The following is a 21,356-nucleotide window of genomic DNA, read 5'->3' on the forward strand; positions in this document are numbered from 1 at the left end:
CGGGCGGCGGCGAGCCCGGCCCGAGTCGCGGTGACTCTCAACTTTCTCAGGTCCGCGCCGCTGGCCGGTGATCTCACCGCCTCGGCGTCGGGCCCTCCGCCCCGCGGCCCCGGGCGCCCCTCCCCCGGCCGTTCTCGCCACTTTGTTTTTCTGAGTTTCTCCACCTCTTCCCCCCACCCTTTCTTTTTGTTAGTTCTGAAAAATGCTGTAGGGACGTTATACAATCTCGTTGTTTGTACCCTGAGACGTTGTGATTTTGTAACAGCGAACACTGACAAACACTCTTTAGCATATTTATTTGATTCTACTCCAGACAGTGCGTCGTGATATTTTGCAATGCTGTGTGGTTATTATTCCAGAATATTTTCAACCAGGCATCTCAGTAAATAATTTTTAGCTGTCTGTTGAACTTGATTTCTGTCTAATTTATATAAACAACTTCTCACAAACGATAAAGTAAAAATAAAGTGGCAGTGCCTTACCAGTGCATAAGAATGCCTCGTTAGTGCTACCTTGGGAGGAATCGGTTTTTGTTTTCATAAACATAACTCCTTTTTCGTGCTCCTGAAGTCTTAAGGCGAGATGAAGCAGAATAATGTTTCTGGCGTTCCCTAAAAGGGATCCAATCTAATGTAAATATGAAAACATTTCTTTATCTAGTTCCAAAGCCAATTAAAAAGTGCATTTTACTTTAAAATTGTTTCTAAAATGCATTTTAAATTTACATTTCCACTGTGTTTCGAGCTTGAGCTCCTATCTGTAACTAGTAAATTTGGTGTTAGGTTTAGAGGGCCAAAGGCAATGGTCGAGTAAGTCCACAGGGAGCATTTGAATTTAAAAACGACTGATTTCTTGTGCCCCCGTGTTAGGAAAGAAAAAATAAAATCGCTCTTCTGAAATGGTTAGGGTTTGCTTCCATTCCTCACAGTTTGCTTTTACTTGCAAAAATTTAATACAGTAAAAATGGCATGCAAACCCTGGATTACACGCAACGCTTCCCAGGCTGAAACCACTTTCTTTTGTGAAGCTGTGTAGCTTGGGCTCTTTTGCAGAAAGTGAACAAGAACTTTAGAAATGTCTGTGTTGTTTTCGCTTTAGAAACAGGAACGTTTCTTTATATAGTTATATAGGGTGAATATATATAAATAAGGACATTCTTGTGGGCACAAAGGGGCACTATTAATAATTACGGTAGGACAGCTGGCTGCAGCCTTGAGTGTCTTGGCAATCTGGGACACACACTCAGTTGTACCTAATCTTATACAATTAGAGTAACTTTTAATTTTTGTGTATCCAGTGGTGCCAGGGATAGAAGCCAGGGCCTCCCGCATGCTAGGCAGCAGCTTTACCCTGAGCTACACCCTCAGCCCCTAGAATAACTTTTCATCTTTAAAAGTCTTTAGCTGGGCCTGCAATCCCAGCACTCGAGAGGTTGAGGCAGGAGGATCATTGCAAGTTTGAGACCAGCCTGGGCTACAAAAGTGAGCTCAAGCCCCGCCTGAACCACATACTGAGACCCTGTCTCAAAAAGACACACACAAAAAAAAAAAAAAAAAAAAAAGAAGAAGAAGAAGAAAAGAAGAAAAGGCTTTAGAACACGCAGGCATGGCAGTACCAGCCTACAGTCCCAGCAACTGAAGCTGGGCAGGAGGATGGCTTGAACCAGGAGTCCAGGCCAGGAGACCTGCAACAGAGCAAGAGACCCTGCCTCAAAAAAGAAAAACCCTTACAGGCACCTCAGGCTCAGACACACACAGCACCTAGCGCACATGCGTGTGCACACGGTACATTGCACCCGTGGGTTTTTCTCTAGTGCTTTGCAGCCTTTTCACTGTTTGAGCCGTGCTCTTTGTTTAATATCTAACACACACGGGGGAGGGGCACACATCGCTTATGATCTTTTCCCAAAGAGAAACAAGCCTGAATATGTTGGTGTGTCAGTGCCAGCCAATCTACCTCTCTCCACAGACACAGCCTCTTCTCAGCGGCTTCATTGTCACAGCTATTATTCTCGTCGCTATAATTGTTTAGCTCCTATTATGTGCAGGTTCTGTGCTACAGAAGTGCTTCGAAGATGTTACCCATTCAGTCTTATGAGATGGGTACTGATATTATCCGAATTTTGCAGAGATGACACATAGAAGAGTTCAGAACTAATCCAAAAGCAGTTAGTGAGGAGGGGAGGCCATTGTGGACGTCCAGAGCCCCTCTGCCATGCCAAACTATGCTACATTTTTAATATTTAATGTCAAGTACGCGAAATACGTGGTAACCAAGTTGAGAAGTATTATGTTGGCACCATCCTTTATGAGTATGACTCTTCAGAGACTGTTTCTGATGGAGTTCAGTGTCTTTCACAAAAAGGCATTTGAGAAAAGAGAATTTAACATTTAGCCTCTACAACAGACATGGTTTTTTTCTTCTTTTCCTTATTAGAAATTTTTGTAATCCCAGCTCTTGGGAGGCTGAGGCAGGAGGATTGCTGCAAGTTTGAGGCCAGCTTGGGCTACGAAGTGAGTTCAAGACCAGCCTGAACTGCATAGTGAAACCCTGCCTCAAAGAGGAGAGAGAGAGAGATTTATACTGGGGAAGAAATTGGCCTTTTCAGAGCTCAAGTTTAAATCCCTTGCACATCATATACTGTGTTGGATCTCTGTCAGAGTAGAACTGTAAACTCAAGGTAGATGAATTCCTGAGGGAAAATGGGGACAGGAGAGGATGTGTCAGGAGGAACAGTCTGTGTACCTGTGTCTGCCTTGCTTCTGCTCCTTTGGGGAGGCAGCAGGCTCTGGGCTACAGAGGGCTTGAGACCTCCATATGAGTTTTCTTTTCTTTTCTTTTCTTTTCTTTTCTTCTTTCCTTTCCTTTCCTTTCTTTCTTCTTTTTGTCTGTCTGTCTGTCTGTCTTAGTTTGAGATAGACTTTCACCATGTTGTCCAGGCTGGCTTGGAATTTCTGGTTTTACGCAGTCCTCCTGCCTCAGCCTCCTAAGTAGCTAGGCCTACAGGTGTGTGCCCCACCCCAACTCACTGTAGCTTTTTTTAGAGGGGTGGGTATCACTGTGGCTTTTTAAAAGCAGTCTAAGGGGCCAGGCATAGCGGTGCACACCTGTATTCCCAGCACTTGGGAGGCTGAAGCAGGAAGATCACTGTGAGTTCAAGGCCAGTCTGAGTTACACAGTGAGTTCAGGGCCATCCTCAACTATATAGCGAGACACTGTCTCAAACTAACAAACACACAGACAGTCTGAGGCTTATGGTTCTGTAGAAAGTAATATTTGTTTCCAATGTTATTCTTCAGGACGTTTGGAAACACATATATGTGCTGTCGTATCTACTTCTTTGTCTATTCATTGATACAAAGGTGGATACAAAGTGGTCCCTAATACCATTGCAAATAAATACATCATGTCTACATGGATGAGTTGCCCTGGTTGAGAAAAAGTAACATTTATTGCAGCTTGAAGAAGTGGGTGGGACAAGACTGTCCAGAAGAGGCCGCAGATTTGAGTTGAGAGAGGCGACCTCATTGGGGCAGACGTGGAGTTCAGAGGGTGCCCCTCCAGTTCTGCGGGGACCAGGCTTCGAGGGAGAGGGGGAAGGGAGGCAGAAAGCGCGGGCAGTGTGCTGGTGCCCGGCCGAGGTGTGCGGGCCAGGGCGGAGGCCGTCACCTCAGGCCGTGCAGCCTCCCCAGCGCAGGGATGGAGACCGGCCGGAAGTGGGAGGCCGGGAAGCTTGGAAATGGGGAGTGAAAATGCTCCAAAGGGAAGTATCAGAATCCCCAGAACAAGGGGCCAGGATGGAAACAAGCAGCTCAGTGACCCTTTGCCCAAACCCCTCAGAACAAATAGCAAGAGCGTTTCCACTAAGGGCCCCCTCAGCGTCCGCTCAGCGGTCTGTGCCCAGGCTCACACAGGCTCGGCGCACGGGCAGCAGTGCCCCTTGTGCCCCACATAGTAACATCAGGGCCCTCGCTCACCCAGCAGCCGAGCCCTTGCACAGAACCGTCCTGAGAGTGAAGTGACATTTCTGACGGCACGTGTGACTGCGTCACCAGGCCCTGTTCTTCGCAGTTCTTGGCTTGCCTGTTGTAACTTTGGGGGGAGGGGGGGCGTGTTCCGATCTGCAAGTCCCACAGCGTGTGTAGGGTTCTTGGTTCTGAGGGAAACATGCACACTCACTCTCGGGGTGCCGGTGAGGAAGCCCGGAGGCAGCCGGGCCAGGCGCCGGATCCCAAGGGGAGTTTCCTGTCGCAGAGTGCAGGCCTGGCTGCCTTCGCCCAGGGAGAAACCTCGCTCAGAAGTAGCTCCAGGGAAAAGGTAGCTTTCCATCCACTCGGTAGGTAATGATCTTTATGACAAAGTAGAGAAGCAGACTTTTGAAATGGTCGCTTTTTCCTTTTCCTTTCTGTACTTGCCATAAATACGTGGCCAGATGCAGACGCAGGGCATCTCAAACAGAGAGCCCCGTTCCGGGCCACCTGGCGCTGGCCGCCCAGTGGGGACTGGCTCAGAGGCTGTCGCCGGAGCGCCTTGGCACACTCTGCACGCTGACCTCAATCGGAGCTGGGAGGACGGGTGTTTCTCTCTGAGTTAGGTAACGCTGGCCGGGGACAGGAATTTTCAACCAGGATATGCGGTTGAAAAACCTTGGCAGTTCTGAGAGGGTGATCTTGGCTACAAAGTTGTCTTCCACCTCTTTGCCAGGGGCCTTCAAAATCCTAGGGTCTTCAGTCTACTCTCAGCAAGGAAGGAAGGCTGCTCAGCTGGTTCAACCTCCTCTAGAGAGAAAGTGACTTTCTGGGAACCTCAGTACATGCCGTTGTCAGATGGTGCTGAGGACTTCTCTGTAAAATGGAAATTTGGGAGATTATTGTGAGATTTAAATTTGATAACAAGAAAGCTCTTAGCCCAGGGCCAGGAATTTTTTTCTTATTCTCTGTGTATCAGTATCTCTCTCCATTAAACTGGCTATTACTGCTGGGCATGGTGGGTCACGGCTGTAATCTCAGCACTTGGGAGGGAGGCTGAGGCAGGAGGACCACCGTGAGTTTGAGGCCAGCCTGGGCTACATAGCAAGACTGTCTAAAAAAAATTTAAAATTAAAAAATAAATTGACTGTTCCTACTGTGACACAGTATCACGTGATCTTATTTTCAAATGGCATTTGAATAAGCATTATGTTAGGAGACACCGGGTGTGGTGGTGCACGCCTGTAATCCTAGCACTCGGGAGGCTGAGGCAGGAGGATCTTTGCAAGTTTGAGACCAGCCTCGGCTACAGAGTGAACTCAAGGCCAGCCTGAACTGCGTATCAAAAAGACAAAAAAGAGAGAGAGAGAGAGGAGATGTGGGTTGTAGTGATCCCATCTCTTCCTACCCTTTATTTCTTTGTGGTGACTGGGTCGGTTGTGGCTGGGTTTTTTAGATGTAAACTTCTGTTTGGAAAACTACTGTGGACTGTTAAATATGCAGAGTGGAAATCCTGAATGATCACAACCTCCAATTTCTCGTTCATTTAGTTGATCACCTCCTAAGGATGCAGAGACAAAAAAAGAAGGCTGTGGTCTACTAGATTTTAGAATTCCCCCAAGCAGCCTAAAAACCTCAAGAATTGCAGGGAAGGGACCGGGGACACGGTCCGTGGTGGAACACTTGCCTACCGTGCATAAGGCCATGGGTTCCTTGCTGGTGGGGGAGGGGGTCCATGACAAATGTAATCATTATGTACTGCAAACATGTACTAACAAAAAAGAAAAAATTCTTTTTGGTGTTTCTGCGGTACCGGGAATCGAACTCACAACCTTGCACTTGCCAGGCAGGCGCTGTGCCACTGAGCTAAATCCCCAGCCCCACTAAGACAAAAACTTAAATTTTTTTAAATACCAGGAAAAAATAAATAAATAAATAAATAAATATCAGGAAAAGGTCACATACACATGCACCTTTTCCTAACTGCATGCTAGGCAAGCTCTGCCGCTGAGCTACACCCCATTGTCCCTGAAAGGAGCAAAAAGGAAAAAAGACAAAAGCAAAAGGCATTGAAACGGGCATCCTTCACGGAGCAGGGCTGAGATTTTTGTTCTGTCTCAGTTGGGCTCAGCACGGTGGTTTTCCTGTGTTATCCACACCACCCAGTTTCTGTAATAGCTGAATTCTACAGCCCCTCCACTGATTTCTTCAGAAATAGGGCAGCGTGCAGGTGGAGTGAATCTACATTGCAGTTTTTCTCCTTTCATGTACGTGGTTACCATCACATTTCTCTTGACCTAAAATGAAATAAAATCCATCAACACACAAAAAGAAATAAAATCTATCAACATTAACTTTTTAAAGTCTGAAATTGTGAACTGTTTTCTTTGAGGAAAGCATTTTCAACAAATTAATGCATACTCTCCTATGAGGCTAACCTGATTGTTCAGATATTTGTACCTAAGTCAAAAGTAGGACACTAAATCTATAGGAATGTTGATGGCTAAATTTAATTTGATCCCAGTAACATTTTGTAAAAGAAAGCTTTCAGCTGTCCACTGTGTGGCTTTTTGGGAAGAGGAAAAAACTAAAATTCTTCTTTTTCATGGAGAAAATGTCACCAGTAGATATTTGGAAAATAATGGTCCAAATTATTTTATATAATTCAAGAGTCACTAAATTATGTCACGTACCATGGGTTTTTGTATGAAAAGGAAGCAACTAGGGCCTAGCTTCTTTCTGGTTATTAATTTCCTGTAGAAAAAGTTCACATTAAGAAGAAAAGAACCATCCAGATGCCGAAGTATTTAAGTAGCCATGTTTATTGCACTATTTTCAAGGTAACCCATCCTATGGGGAGTCAGGTATAGCAAGAGAATATTGTACTTTTCTGCTGTTGTAGTGTTTCTGTAATCAATAATACAAATAGTGTATTAATTCTTTGTAATTCACTGTCCCTTCCGAGGAATAATATTCTTGGATTTTTTTTTTTTTTTTTTTGAAGTGCTATGGATGGAACCTAGGGCCTTATGCTTTTGTCATGTTAGACGAAATCAGTTTAGGAGACCAAGGTGCATCCATCATGGTGATATGGCCTGTGTTTTCTTTTATGCCCACAAGCCCTCCGGAAGCCACATGTTAGTGTTTAATGTGCCTGCACCGCACAGGGTTTAATGTTTTCATCCATGGCCCGGGTGGTTAGCCCAGGAAAAGGCCAGTAGAGTAATTGCTGGTTTTGTTTTCACCCATCTCTGCAAAATGAGTTCGCCGGCATGACTGGGCAGACACCCATGGGTGACTCCTGAGGTTTGTGCGGCAGGGGGAGAGTAAGGGGGACCCGAAACAGTGATGGGGATGCATGTATTATTACAGTGTCCTCTGCGACCCCGGGGGAGCCAGCAATTAAAAGATGAGGGTAATGACTCCCGCCGAAGTTCAGGATCGCTACTTAAGTGGCTACGGGGACACTTCTGGCTCCATTTAAAACAGAACTCCCTGACACACAGTGGTAGGAAGTGTCTGATAAGGTTATTGCTAAACGATTTTGCAGAGTAAAACAGTAAAGTTAGGCTTAAGTTTAAACTCAGAAGGGCTTCCATCAATGAAGTGTATAAATACTGCTATGGCGGTATGGATGACGTGGCTCTGTCCTTTGTGGTCTAGTGTGACATGTGACTGGGGTTTTCAGATTGGCTCCGTCCTCCTCGTCCTACTGCAGATGGTACATGAAATCACACTGCATACTCACAACACGCAAGACTTAGCTAACGTATTCCACACGCAGAGCAGCAGGCAGCAGACTCTAACTGTGCATCCCGAACCCCGTTTCAGCAAAGCATGGGTGACGGAGGACGTTTGTTCCAAGTAGGACAAGTGCTAGGTGGGGAGGTACCCAGTAAGTTGTAAGCAGCACTGCAGATGCTATTACTGACACTATCTCTCAGTCCCAGGAAAATGCAAGCCTATTTCTGTCTCATATTCCAAAACCCATCCATGCCCCTCTGTGCAGGCGCGTTAGCACACCATCTGTGTAACAGTCCAGTGGGTTCCGCAGTACAGGCTGGGTGAGAAAGCTTTGGGTGCTCGGTGGCCTTGTGCCAGGGAAGGGGCCCTCGGGTGGGCGGTGGAGGAGCGGGGCCGTGTTAAGTTTCACTGTGGTTCCTTCTTAGGGCACCTGGATGAGGACGGATTACCGCACGGCTTCTGCACCGTCACCTACTCCTCCACAGACAGATTCGAGGGCAGCTTCATTCATGGGGAGAAAAACGGACGCGGGAAGTTCTTCTTCTTCGATGGCAGGTAGCTCCGCCGCTTCGTGCTGCCCTGTTTTCTGTATGGGGGGCTGTTTCATATGAAGGAATGATACAAATCAAGGTTGTGCAATTGATACAAAACTATGCACAGGACCTGCGGCACGCACTGCTTTGGTGCCAGGGAAGGGACCCCAGCAGCTCCAGGAAGACAGCCGAGGCGTGCTGAGCACAGTGCACACTTGTCTGGTGATGCTCTGCCGTGCCAGACTTCAAGGGGCAGGTCTTGCGTAAATTCATTCCCCAGTCACCCAATCCTTGATGGAGCTCACCTGACCGTCCAAGTGCTGTAGCGCCTGTGATGAAGTCACGCAAAGGGGGTCACTCTTGTCGGTGACCAGCTCATTCAGTGCCAGTGGCAACTGAGTTGCCCTGTTTTTTTTGTTTTGTTTTGTTTTTTGGTACTGGGAATCGAACTCGGGGCCTCACGCTTGCCAGGCAGGCTCTTGTACCGCTGAGCTACATCCCCAGCCCTGAGTCACGCTCTTCTCCACACGTGAGGTTACGCTCCAGTGCACTTAGCCCACTCGCCCAGGGATGACTTCTCTGTAGCCTGAATAAAGCTGGGGCTGCTGCTGCCGCCTTGCTTGGCTTCATTTCTCCCCGCCGTCCCTGTCCCCCATGAGATTGCCCGAGAAAGTTCTCCACAAAGCTCTCCACGGCCACACGGTGCAGTCCCAGCAGTCTGACACCAACAGGCACCCTCGGGAGGTCTGAGCTCTTCACTCAGCATTTCCAGTGCTTATCTTTGTGATGAACGGTCTTTTTTTATGACATCTCCACATGTCAGGACTAGTATTTCCCACAGTTCTCCTCTAGCTAAATTTTTTTTTTTCTTTTGTATTACTGTGGATTGAACTTAGGGCCTTTGTATGGAGCTACACCTCTAACCCCTTGTCTTGGTACTTTTCTCTTGTTACTGGGACAAAACACCTGACGCCCAAAATTAAGGAAGGAAAGGTTTATTTCTCTTACAGTTTGTGGAGGTTTCAGTCCATACTTGGCAGATTACAAGGCAGACTGGCACATGGCAGAGGGCTACAGCTCATGGCAGCAGAACACAGCAAAAGCAACAAGCACACACAAGGGAGGAAATGGCCAGAAGCACCCTCTTCCTCTCCCTTACATATGCAAACTATCCACCCCAGGGCGGGTGCAACTCTCACACCCATAATCAATCAAACTCTAAAAGCCTGCCCCATGGCCACATGAGGCTTTGGGGGGACACACAGACACAAACCATAACACCCCTTTATGTTATTTTATTTTGAGATAAGGCCTCCTCCATAAGTCACTAAATTGCCCAGGCTGGCCTTGAACTTGCAGTCCTCCTGCCTCAGCTTCCCAGATTTCACAAGCATGCACCACCACACCTAGCTTCCCAGTAAAATACTGTTGCTTTCACCCTTTGTTTAAGGAGGCTGTATGGCACAGGCTCGTTGCCCTCATTTAAGCAGATTTGGAGTGCTGGGTGTGATGGCACACGCCTGTAATCCCAGCACTTGGGAGGCTGAAGCAGGAGGGTTGCCAAGAGTTCAAGGCTAGCCTGGGCTACATAGAGAGACCTGTCTCAAAAAATTAAAAATTAATAAAGGAGAGATGGTGTTGCACGAGTGCAGCTTTCCGGCAGCGTTTCTTAACCCAGGTCGGCTTCAGAAGCGAAGTGACCATCTGGATTCTCAAGCAGGTGATGGAATTTAGAGCCGTGATAGTCAGCTATGTTCAGACCCATAGGTTGGGACCTAGCAACTGCAGGCTGTAGGAGTGTGGGAGACAGTGCCACTCCACAAAGCCAGGACAGTGCTGCGGGAAGGAAGTGGCCGAGCTGACAGCTGCGGGGTGATCCCAGCGCCTGCAATGTAACCCAGGCCCCCTTTTTTGAAGAAAAGGAGTCAGTTTTTTTTTTTGCAGTACCGGGAATCAAACTCACAACCTTGCCCTTGCCAGGCAGGCGCTGTGCCACTGAGTTAAATCCCTAGCCCTGAGAAGGAGTTGTTTTTAAAGACAGTAGAAGATCCTCAGTTCTCTGCTATAAAGAAATGAGGGACCAGGTTGGTGGCTGCACCTGCAGGTCTCCAGCACGTCGATGACCATGTCCTTATCCAGGGACAGGGTGTTCCCGTTCAGGGCCCAGTCCCTGTTGTCAACCTGCAGGACAGGAGAGCAGGCGCTGGAGCATTCTCTCTCACACGCTCCAAGGAGCCAGAGACGTTCCCTCACAGATCCTTAAACTTCCTGCTTGAGCTCCACGGCCGCGAAAGAGACCCAAAACTCCCCTCCACGCGGGGAAGGGGCAGGCAGACAGCTCAGCTTCCTGTTGATTTTTTTCCCTTATTTTATGTAGGAAAAAAGGATTTGGGTCCCTCATAAAGATACACAAAAATGTAACACATAAATTAAAAGTAAATGAAGCTGGGTGTGAGGGTACACACCTGTAATCCCAGCATTCTGGGAGGCTGAGGCAGGAGGATTGCAAATTCAAGCCTAACCTGGGAAGTTTAGCAACTTAGTGAGAACCAGACTCAGTTTAAAAAAAAAATAAAAATGAAAAGGCTGGGGATGTAGCTCCATGTGAAGGCCTGGGTTCAAACCCCAGGAGCGCTACAAAAAAGTAGAACTTTGGGGCTGGGGATTTAGCTCAGCGGCAAAGCGCCTGCCTGGCCAAGCACAAGGTCATGAGTTCGGTTCCCGGTACTGGAGAAAAACCAAAACCAAAACAAAAAAAAAAAAAAAAAAAAAAAAAAAAAGAAAAGTAGAACTTTTATCAAGTTCTATATAAATGATGAATTCTAACCATTTTTCCCACCTCACCTCAAACCCCTCGTCCCATCTTTTTTTAGCAGAGCTTCACATACAAACTGTGAACTTCAATCTGGTCAGGTATTCCTCTGCTTCCTTTTCTGTCCTGCTGTGGGTACCTGCTGGATTCCTGGTGCAGGGCTCTCATGAGGTACTGGTGTCCCACCTTCTCTCAGGAGCACTTAACTGTCCAAGGGCGACCCTTCCTGCCCCACTGCAATGGCAGTTTACTTACAGCTTTTTCTTTCTGGAAAAGTGTTACTTTCTACCTCAAGCTGCAATTATTCCTTTATTTCTTGGAACAATATATATTTACACATAAAAACGCCTTGGGTGTGTTGCCGCATGCCTGTAATCCCAACACGCAGAAGGCTGAGGCAGGAGGATCACTGATAGTTCAAGATAAGTATAAACTACATATTGAGACCCTGTCTCAAAAAGAAAATCTTATTTCTCCTTTGTATTCAAGAACAGAGCCTTCAAGGCAGAAAACCATATTATGCTTCATCGCACTTTCCTTTAATTTGATTCTAAAATAATAATAAAGTTTTCATTGAATGGGTGCAGGAGCTGGAAAAGAGAGTAGAATTCACCCAGAGCATTCCTCACCACACATATACTCATGCTTTAAATCCAGTAGTTTGATGATTATAGCCAGGACTTGATGGACTCTTTGGGAAAATGGCCCAGCAGGTTTGGTTCCATCTGGTGCTGGGTACTTTTGGCTCCATGGACCTGACCCACGAATGTTAATGGCCAGACAGTGTTTCCAAGCCAGGATGCAAGAATGAGCTCCCTGTGACCCAAGAGACTGACCTGGCTGCCCTGCGGGTGTCCTGAGACCTCCTGAGTGCTGAGTGCCTCTGTCCAGGTGCCACACAAATGCAGTCACTGGGCCGGAGGTGTAGCTCAGCAGCACAGCGCCTGCCTGGCCAGTGCAAGGTTTTGAGTTCAATTCCTGGTACCAAAACAAACCAAATTCAGTCATTCTTGCAAGTCGAGACACGGACAAGCGGGAATCCCAGGCTGGAGCCCAAGCCCGGGAGCCACAGAGGCAAGGATTAAATCCATTGACCTCGCCAGGCGTGGTGACGCACGTCTGTAATCCCAGCACTTGGGAGGCTGAGGCAGGAGGATCCTTGGGAGTTCGAGACCAGCCTGGGCTACAAAGTGAGCTCAAGTTCAGCCTGAACTGCATAGCGAGACCCTGTCTCAAAAAGACCAAAAAAAAAAAAAATCCATTGGCCTCTTCCCCGTTTTTGAAAAGGCATTGCTTCACTGCTTTTGATGCCTGTCACTCAAACACCTGTGGAAACAGAGGAATCTGAGAAAGGCTGGGGTGGAGGGGACCGCCAGGGGTCACCTGTTTGGTCTTCAGGTAGAGGCAGGGGTCCCTCGGGGTGAGACAGTCACTGTCGTGGCTTTTCTTACACAGCATGAGCAGTGCGGTGACAGAACCTCAGAAGGTCATGGTCATCTTTCATTAGCCCAATACTGAGCATGGTATAGGACACCTGCTAAAGGCATTTGCTGTAAAGATTAATGAGAGAGTCTTATGACTAGAAAAATAGTTTCTGTTTAGTTCTTTCTAAGCAGAATGTGGAAAAGGCAGTTTTTGGAGTTTTTTTTACAGGACACAGAGCCTTTATTTACATTTGTCTTTTTTTTGTTTTGTTTTGTTTTGTTTTGTTTTTTTGGTTTTTTTGGTTTTTCTCCAGTACCGGGAACCGAACTCACGACCTTGTGCTTGCCAGGCAGGCGCTTTGCCGCTGAGCTAAATCCCCAGCCCCTATATTTGTCTTTTGTTTGTTTATTTTTTGTGTTTTGGAGACCAGGTCTCTCCATGTAGTTAAGGCTGGCCTTGAGTTCACTATGTAGCTCAGGCTGGCCTCAACTTGTGGCAATCCTCCTGTCTCAGCCTCCCAAGTGCTGGGATTACAGGTGTGCACCACCACACCAAGCAATTTGTCTATTAATTTTTCTTCCCTACTATCGTCTGATGTGTTGGGTAAAATTAAATGGGAACCCTGTGCCTCTACTGTCAGGCTGGTATCTTTGGTCTGGAAAAATTCCCTCCAAAAGTCTGAAATCAGGTTTTAAAACAAAGGTCTAGAAACCAACGCTGTAATAAAGAAAGTCATTTAACCCTGTACTGCTGGTTTGTATCCCCACCAAAGGACTTGTTTAAAAGTGCGGGAACCCGTGTTTGGAAAAAGGAAAATCACAAAGTGTGGTAGCAGAAGATTCGGCCCATTGATTCTAATCTTATGTTAAGCCTGTGTCCCAGTGTGTGATTTAAGAGAAGCGTTGGAACAAATGTGAATTATAACAAGAAAATTCTAAAGTCAACTTTTACCTTGACATGGAATGCGATAAACCTGAATAAGAATTTGAAGTATTCAGGCTACCAGGAGAATTGGCCCTGTGAAATTGTTTAACCAAGTTCCTAGACAGAAGCAGAATATTTCATTTTGTTTTTAAACTGCAAATGTACCAAGTGCTGGGTGGAATAAAAAGCATCATGAAATACACAAATATTAAAAAGTAAAAGGGCTTCCTCCCCTGCACCCCGGTACTGGGGATGCAACCAGGACCTTCACACTGAGCTACATCCTGGCCTCTTCGTTTATTTTTCTTTAAGATGGGGTCTCCCGAAATTGCCCAGGCTGGGCTTGACTCCTTCTCCTCACCCACTCACCATACCTGACCCTTCCATTTTTGTTTGTTTGTTTGTTTTGTCTTTTTGAGACAGGGTCTCCCCATACAGTTCAGACTGACCTTGAGCTCACTTTGTACCCCATACTGGTCCCAAACTCACAACTATCCTCCTGCTTCAGCCTCCCACCTCAGCCTCCTAGAGTGCTGAGATTAAAGGTGTGCACCACCAGGCCCAGCTCCAAACCTTTCTTTTTCTTTTTTTTTCCTTTTTGAGACAGGGTCTCACTGTGAGTTCAGGCTGGCTTTGAGCTCACTTTGTAGCTCAGGCTGGTCTCAAACTCAAATAATCCTCCTGCCTCAGCCTCCCAAGTGCTGAGATTACAGGCCGGTTTTTTGTTTTTGAATCCCCACCTCGTGGTGTCATAGAAGTGATGGCTGTCGGGAGAGCGACTTCACACAAACCCCAAGGAAAACGTGGACACAGCGACTGTCTCCATCAGCTTCGGGAGCCAGAATGTACGCTGTCCACTGCTTTCTACTGCCTAGGCTTCAGACAGTTTGGTTTTTTGATTATAAATGAGACCTGCTCTTTCCTTCATTATGTGACAAAATATAGAACAGGAAAGCAGGGTCCCTGCACTGGCTTATTTATTAATTTGGAAATCTGAATTTGGGCCACTCCTTCTTACGTGTCTTTTTCTCACAAATGAGGAAAGAATGGCAAAATTAGCTTTATTTTTAAAAAATCACCTTTTTGGGCTACTTTCTTTTTTTTGAGAGAGAGAGGGTCTCGCTTTCCAAATATGGAAAATCACCTTTTCCATATTTGTCCTTCCGGAAGGAAAGTAGAGAATTGCCCGCGTGTTACATATTGGAGACGTCGTAACATCTGCCGTGGCCCCAATATGCAGGCATCTGTGTCATGGGCTGAAAGGGACCTTCAGATTGCGGGTGCGGAGCCGTGCTTTGGCTGGAAGCCTGGGGTGTATAATGAAGAGGTTCTCAGAGACACAGCTCTAATTTTTATGGTGATCCCCAAGTCTGGATGTTCATTTTAATGTTTTTCCTGACAAACATTACGCCGCTGTGCCCGTCGAGCTAGCCCTCTGTTCTCACTGCACTTGCTGCCGGTAACCAGAAGCAAGGAAGTAGCAGCAGCCGGGTGTGGTGGCACACACCTCTAATCCCAGCACTCGGGAGGCTGAGACAGGAGGATTGCCATGAGTTCAAGGCCAGCCTGGGCTACATAGTGAGTTCAGTCAAGATCAGGCTACACTGCATAGTGAGACCCTGTCTCTCTCTCAGAAAAAGAAAGTGGCAGCAGTCCTGACTGCCTCGCACTCGTCTTACTCATTACTTGTAATTGTGCAAAGTTCCCAGGCTCCCAGGGGACTTTCGCTCCTTTCCTGGGGAAGCTTAGCATCTTGGTAGGGCTGTGGCAGGTGCAGACAGTTTTCACTGGGGTCCGGAGGAGCCGTCTTGCTCCTCCCCAAATTGGCCTCCCCCAGTTTCTACTTCTCATTTCGCAAAATGGAGATGAAGATGTCTAGCGTGCAGAGTTTGGATTGGGTAAGAAAACTCCTGTGCAGGGCACCTGGTCGGAGCTGGCGCAGGGGTGGGGGGAGGGTGCGGAGGAAGATGACTTTGATCCTGGCTGTTATTAGTGGGTAGCGACCGGTGAGCGAATGTCCATGTTAGGAAAAACAGCGCCCCGTGTCTTGTTTTCCCTCCACTCACAGAAGGTGTCTGTGAACTCAAAAGGTGCTAGAATTTCTCAGGAGCAGAGGAGCGGCAGGCCATTCTGCAGGCACCTGTTGGGGTCCTCTGATCTGGTGTGGTCCGGTCTAGCAGGAGACGGCATCAGGCCCCACTGCTGGAGAGCTCACCCCCGAGTCTGCCTCCTACCACACACGTTATTTATTTATTTTTATTTGTTTGTTTGCTTTTTTTTTTTTTGTTTTTGTTTTTTTTGTTTTTTTCCTGGTACTAGGAATCGAACTCAGGACCTCACGCTTGCCAGGCAGGCGCTGTGCCACTGAGCTAAATCCCCAGCCCCTGTTTGCTCATTTTTTGTAGTACTTGGGACTGAGCCCAAAGCCTCTGCACTGGGTTACATCCCCAGCCTTTATATTTTTTTTATTTTGAGATGGTTCTTGATTAAATCACTAAGTGGCCTAAACTGGGCTTGAACTTGTGATCCTCCTGCCTCAGCCTCCCAGAGTGCAGGGATTATAGGTGTGCACCACCACACTTGGTTCTGATGTTTTTTTATAAGGGCTCTAATCCCATTGGGGAGATCATTGCACTTCTGATTTAAGCCCTCCTCAAGGCCCCTCTCTCAACACCACCTGGCTTGGGGTTTGAATTTTAACCTGAAGAATTTTGGCAAGACACACACATTCAGAGCATAGCAGAAAGTTTTCAAAAGTTTTTTTGGGGTGGTATTTATTTATTTATTTATATTTATTTATTTGAGACAGGGTCTCACTGTGTAGTTTAGGCTGGCCTTGAGCTCTGTATATAGCTCCAGCTTGCCTCACATTAGCAGAGATCCTCAGCCTCAGCCTCCCAAATGTTGGGCTTATAGGCATGCACCACCACACCCTGTTCTCTTTGTTTTTTAGAAAGCAAAACTGAATTAACTAATTATTCTTCCATACGTTACTTTTGTTCTGAGCCTTAGTGACAGTCAGATTGTCCAGGAGTGGAGTCCTCATGTTGCAAGATGGGCAACTGCTCTGAGCCCCGTGACACTGCGCTCATCCTGGTGACACCTGGAGGAACCTGAAGGTGCTGGGTAGAAACAGCAGTAGCAGATGGGCTGGGTCTTATTACTCAGTCTGTAACACTTTCGTGATCTTTTAAGATAATACATGTTGTCATATAAGAATTCTTTTTTTTTTTTTTTTTGTCTTTTTGAGACAGGGTCTCGCTATGCAGTTCAGGTTGGCCTTGAGCTCACTTTGTAGCCCAGGCTGGTCTCGAACTCACAAGGATCCTCCTGCCTCAGCCTCTCGAGTGCTGGGATTACAGGCGTGTGCCACCACTCCCGGCAGAATTCCTAAAACAATGTTTACACTGAGATTCACAGTTTATTTACGGGTGGGAATTTGAAGTGGAATTTGATTCCTTTTAATTTCCCTCCGGGCTCTTAGATAGTTACAACTATCAAGGGAAGGGGACAAACTGGAAGAAGGGGAGGGGACCTGGATCTGCAAGAAATAATGCCCACTGTAATCCTAGCACTCAGGAGGATGAGGCAGGATGATCACCACAAGTTCAAGGCCAGCCTTGACTACATAATGAGTTTGAGGCTGGTCTGAAGTACATGGCAAGCCAGGCGTGGTGGCGCACACTTATAATCCCAGCACTGGGGAGGCTGAGGCAGGGGGATTGCTGTGAGTTTGGAGACCAGCCTGGACTACAGGGTAAGACCTTGTCTCAAAACACAAACAAAAAAATCTGATGAACTACATGACAAGAACCTGTCTCAAAAAAACCCTAAATAAATAAATAAATAAAGCCCAAAACTCTGAATTTCCATATCATGAAGAAAAGGCAACACTGTTAAAACCTAAGAACTTTCTTGCATATTCAGATACTAAACAGTTTTTTCGATGAGAATACAGTAATATTTGAATAAAATTCAAGTGTGTCAGTTTAGGTAAACAATTGTAAAGTTTCTCCATTTTTCTACAAGTTAGATTTCCTAATTTAATGCATTCTTAGAAACTTAACTATAAGTACTTTGATAAGACAGATAAAAAATAGTTTGTTTACATAAAGAAAAAGAAATTATATTAAAACTAGTGTTTTAATTGCCTCTAAGTTTTCCAGTTTTTTAATTCAGGTGCTGGTGTCAGAAAAGTCAGACAACTGAAAGACCAGTTTTGTAATGTCTTGAAATACTAAAATCTGACAAGATATTGAAAGGGACTTTAAGAAAATACAAGAACACTGTATGTAGTAATGACCCTATCTTTATTAAAATAATGAAAACAAAAGGTGGGAAAAATGCATGAGATAGATAGAATATAGGTGGGGGGAAAGTCTTCAATCCTGTACACCAGATTGACTAAGAGGCTAGGAATTTCTACAACTTTGTAATGTTTGTTTGTTTTTTATTTGTTCTACAATGAACACATTTGTATTAGCTTTACACTGCTGGGACAAAATACCTGACCCTCAAAGCTTAAAGGAGGAAGGGTTAATTTTAGCTCAGGGCTTCAGAGGGTTCAGTCCATGGTCTGCCTGGGGGGCGGTGGGCAAGGGAGAGACATCATGGCAGCAGTGCATGGCAGGGGAAAGCTGCTACCTCAAGGAACCAGGAAGCAGAGAGGCTGGAAACAGATCAAAAAGACATCCAGCCTTTCAAAGGCAGCCGCAGTGACAGTCCTCGTGCAAGAAGGTCCCATTTCCTAACAGCCTGTTCCGCAACTGCACTCATCAGTAGGTTGGTTCCACTCATGATCCTGTCACCTCTGCAGTCCCCGCTTCTGAATGTCACTGCACTGGGGGTCAGACCCTCAGTACGTAAGTCTTTGGGGGACACTCCATGTTTATACCATAACAATATATTACTTTTTAAAATTTGTTGATTTCATTCTTTCCCCCATTCAACTGAGTGCTCACCAGTTCCTACACAGAGGAATTTTTACTGCTTTTTTTTTTTTTTAAACTTTAAACAGTGTTAGAGATTTCTTTGTTCCATTGCCTCATCACTGTCCTTATAAAGCTTTTAGACCCAGGTTCTCGGTGGACAGCTTGCCCTCCTAACGGAGAGTGCGTGCTTAATAGCAGCTATTACCTATTTAAGCATTCACTGTGTGTCTCACCATACCCTAAGCCTTGGATACACTTAACCCTTTCGATCCTTGTAACAGCCCTGTTAGTGGCTGTGGTTGGCAGCTGAGCCAGTGAAGCACAGAGCGTGTGAGAAGCCCTCCTGCCTTGCAGGCCCTGTGCACATCTAACTCAGCTAAGGAACAAGCGGTGCACTGGAGTAACCTTGTCCCTTTCTGCCTGTTTTTTTCTGGGCAAAATGAGCCTGTTTCCATTTCTGTTCCTTTGCTTAGCAAATACTAGTTTTTTAGATATTCTTTTTTGTTTGTTTTTCTCCAGTATCGGGAATTGAACTCACGACCTTGCACTTGCCAGGCAAGCACTGTACCACTGAGCTAAATCCCCAACCCCTAGTTTTTTGGTTTTTTGTTGTTGGTGGTAGTGGGGTGTTTTGGGTTTTTTTGTTGTTGTTGTTGCTGTTGTTGTTGTTTTTGAGACAAGGTCTCACTGTGCAGTTCAGACTGGCCTTGAGCTCACTTTGTAGCCCAGGCTGGCCTCAAACTCGCAACGATCCTCCTGCCTCAGCCTCCCTAGTGCTGGGATTACAGGCATGCACCTCCACGCCCAGCTAGGAAATACTAGTGATGTTGTGCTGTGCTTGTTATAGGGATCGATGGATGTATGTGCCCTAATTTGGTCCCTCAAAGGGCCTACAATCTAACCAGAGAAATAAAACACATAATATTTTTGAATATTTTAAAAAAAATTCTGCAGCGCTGGGCTCAAACCCAGGGCTTCACACATGCTAGGCAAGCACTGTACCATGAGCTGCACCCCCACCCGGACATAATTGAACGTCAGCAAAGACCTGGGGTTGTGTAAGCGGGCAGGCCCAGCTGCAGGGATGGGGTTCACCTCCTGCTCAGGCCAAGGTGGATTTGGGAAAGTGGGGTCCTCCAGGAAAGCAGGAAGCTCTGTGGGGGAGAGATGAGCAGATCACTCCAAACACAACTCTCAGTTCAGTTGCTGCAGGAAAGATTAGAAAGTTACATCTGTGTACTTTTCAATCTGGCCACATGTTAATGTTTTCGCGGCTGCAAACCAGCATCAGTTCCTTTCTTTCTTCCATAGAAAAAAATGCCCCAGGATTGAGACTATTTATTCATTATTATCCCGATTCTAGGAAGGAAGGAAGGAAATGTAGCCATAACTTGTTTTGTTTTCCTGAATATGTCCACAGAAATTTAAAGATGCAGCTCACATATGTTTTAAGAGATGACACAAAGGAAAACATAATACACCAGCTAAGATTTATGGAGGTCAGCGGGTAAACAAACGCAAGCAGAGGCTTCTAGAGCAGGAGACAGCAAGCTTTGTCTGTACAGGGTGAGAGGAACGATTCAATTCCTAGTGTGAAAGCCAGGGAAAGGAACGTGCAAGGCAGTGTTCCAGCCAAACTTTATTTACAAAAACAGCACAGGGAAGAAAAAGTGAGAAAGAAAGGTGGCACCTTGAATGCCAGTCCGAGGAGCTTTCCCTCGTTTCCCCAGTGACAGGATCTCAAAGACTTAGCTTTTTTATTTTTTGGAGAGCCCAGCTGAAGTGTGTAACGTGCCCCTTTCGTCATCAGATTCCTCCCAAGGTGCCATAAAAAGCTGCCAAGAAAACAAAGCTGTGTCTCCAGGCAGATGGCTGAGAAAATAATGCAGTAGGATTCGCTCCCTGGTGCCTTAAGAATTTGCACTTGTGGACCGGAAGTCAGTCTGGCCAAGAGCAAACCAGAAGTTTCTGTTCAGGGCCCTGAGGGAGGGTGGCTCCATTCACACGGGAAAGGACCAGCCACCGAGCCTGGGCCAGGGAAACGCACAGGTCCACATTATTCTTTAAGTGATTTGTAAGGCCTGGGCCTTGTAGGGTTGACCAGAAACCTGAGCAATATTAGCAGCTCAGTCTGTCAGGATAATTCTACCTAAACACACACAGAAGTAGTTTGAATGCTGCTGAGAATCCAAAGTCATGAGGGTTGCCAGCATTAACAAATAAGAATCCAAATCATCCAGTTAAACTGGAATTTCAGATAAACAACAACAACAAAAAATTTAGTATAAGTGCGTACCATTCAGCTGGGTGTGGCAACATATGCCGGTAACCTCAGTACCCTGGGAGGCTGAGGCAGGAGGATCCCAAATTAGAGGCTGGCCTGGGAAACTTAGCAAGACCCTGTCTCAGAATAAAAAATTTGATGCCAGCCATGGTGGAGCATGCCTGTAATCCCAGCCCTAGGAAGGTTGAAATGGGAGGATTGCTGAAAATTTAAAGCCAGCCTGGGCTATGTAGTGAGTTCAAGGCCAGCCTGAACTACATAGTGAGACCCTGTCTCCAAAAGCAAAAACCTAAAAATTAAAAATAATTTTTTTTAAAAGAGCTGTGATGTAGTTCAGTGCAAAGACTCTGAGTTCAACATCCCCCCCCCCAGTATCCCCACACACATATACAAGCAAAAAGCATATTATGTATCATTGAAAATTTGGGCAGGTCACAATGGCTTATCATGCCTGTGATCCCAGCTACTAAGGAGGCTGAGGCAGGAGCAGTTTAGGTGTTCAGGACCACCCTAAGCAACACAGTAAGAACTGCCTCAAAAAATAGTAATATTTGGGACATATTACACTAAAGAATTATTTTTTTATTTGCAAACTTAACTGAGTATCTTGTATTTTATCTGGCAATGCAAAAAATGAAGGTAAAGGATTAAATAGTTTTTTCTTCTGTATATCATCATGTGGGTGGGTATCACTAATTCTTCACCAAAATTGTTTTTTTTTTTTTTTTTTTTTAC

General features: G+C 46.1%; 1 protein-coding gene across 1 annotated transcript in view; it reads left to right on the forward strand.

Moving 5' to 3' along the window:
* The window catches only part of Setd7 (SET domain containing (lysine methyltransferase) 7), a 46,820-nt gene that overhangs the window by 1,708 nt on the left and 23,756 nt on the right, over nucleotides 1-21,356 (forward strand). Inside the window, exon 2 of the mRNA XM_005386687.2 lies at nucleotides 8,138-8,267. Within this exon, the coding sequence (XP_005386744.1) occupies nucleotides 8,138-8,267 (130 nt within the window). The remainder of the gene's footprint in view (nucleotides 1-8,137; nucleotides 8,268-21,356) is intronic.

The sequence above is a fragment of the Chinchilla lanigera genome, unplaced genomic scaffold (assembly GCF_000276665.1).
Source record: "Chinchilla lanigera isolate Chin_1 unplaced genomic scaffold, ChiLan1.0 scaffold00027, whole genome shotgun sequence".
NCBI lineage: Eukaryota > Metazoa > Chordata > Mammalia > Rodentia > Chinchillidae > Chinchilla > Chinchilla lanigera.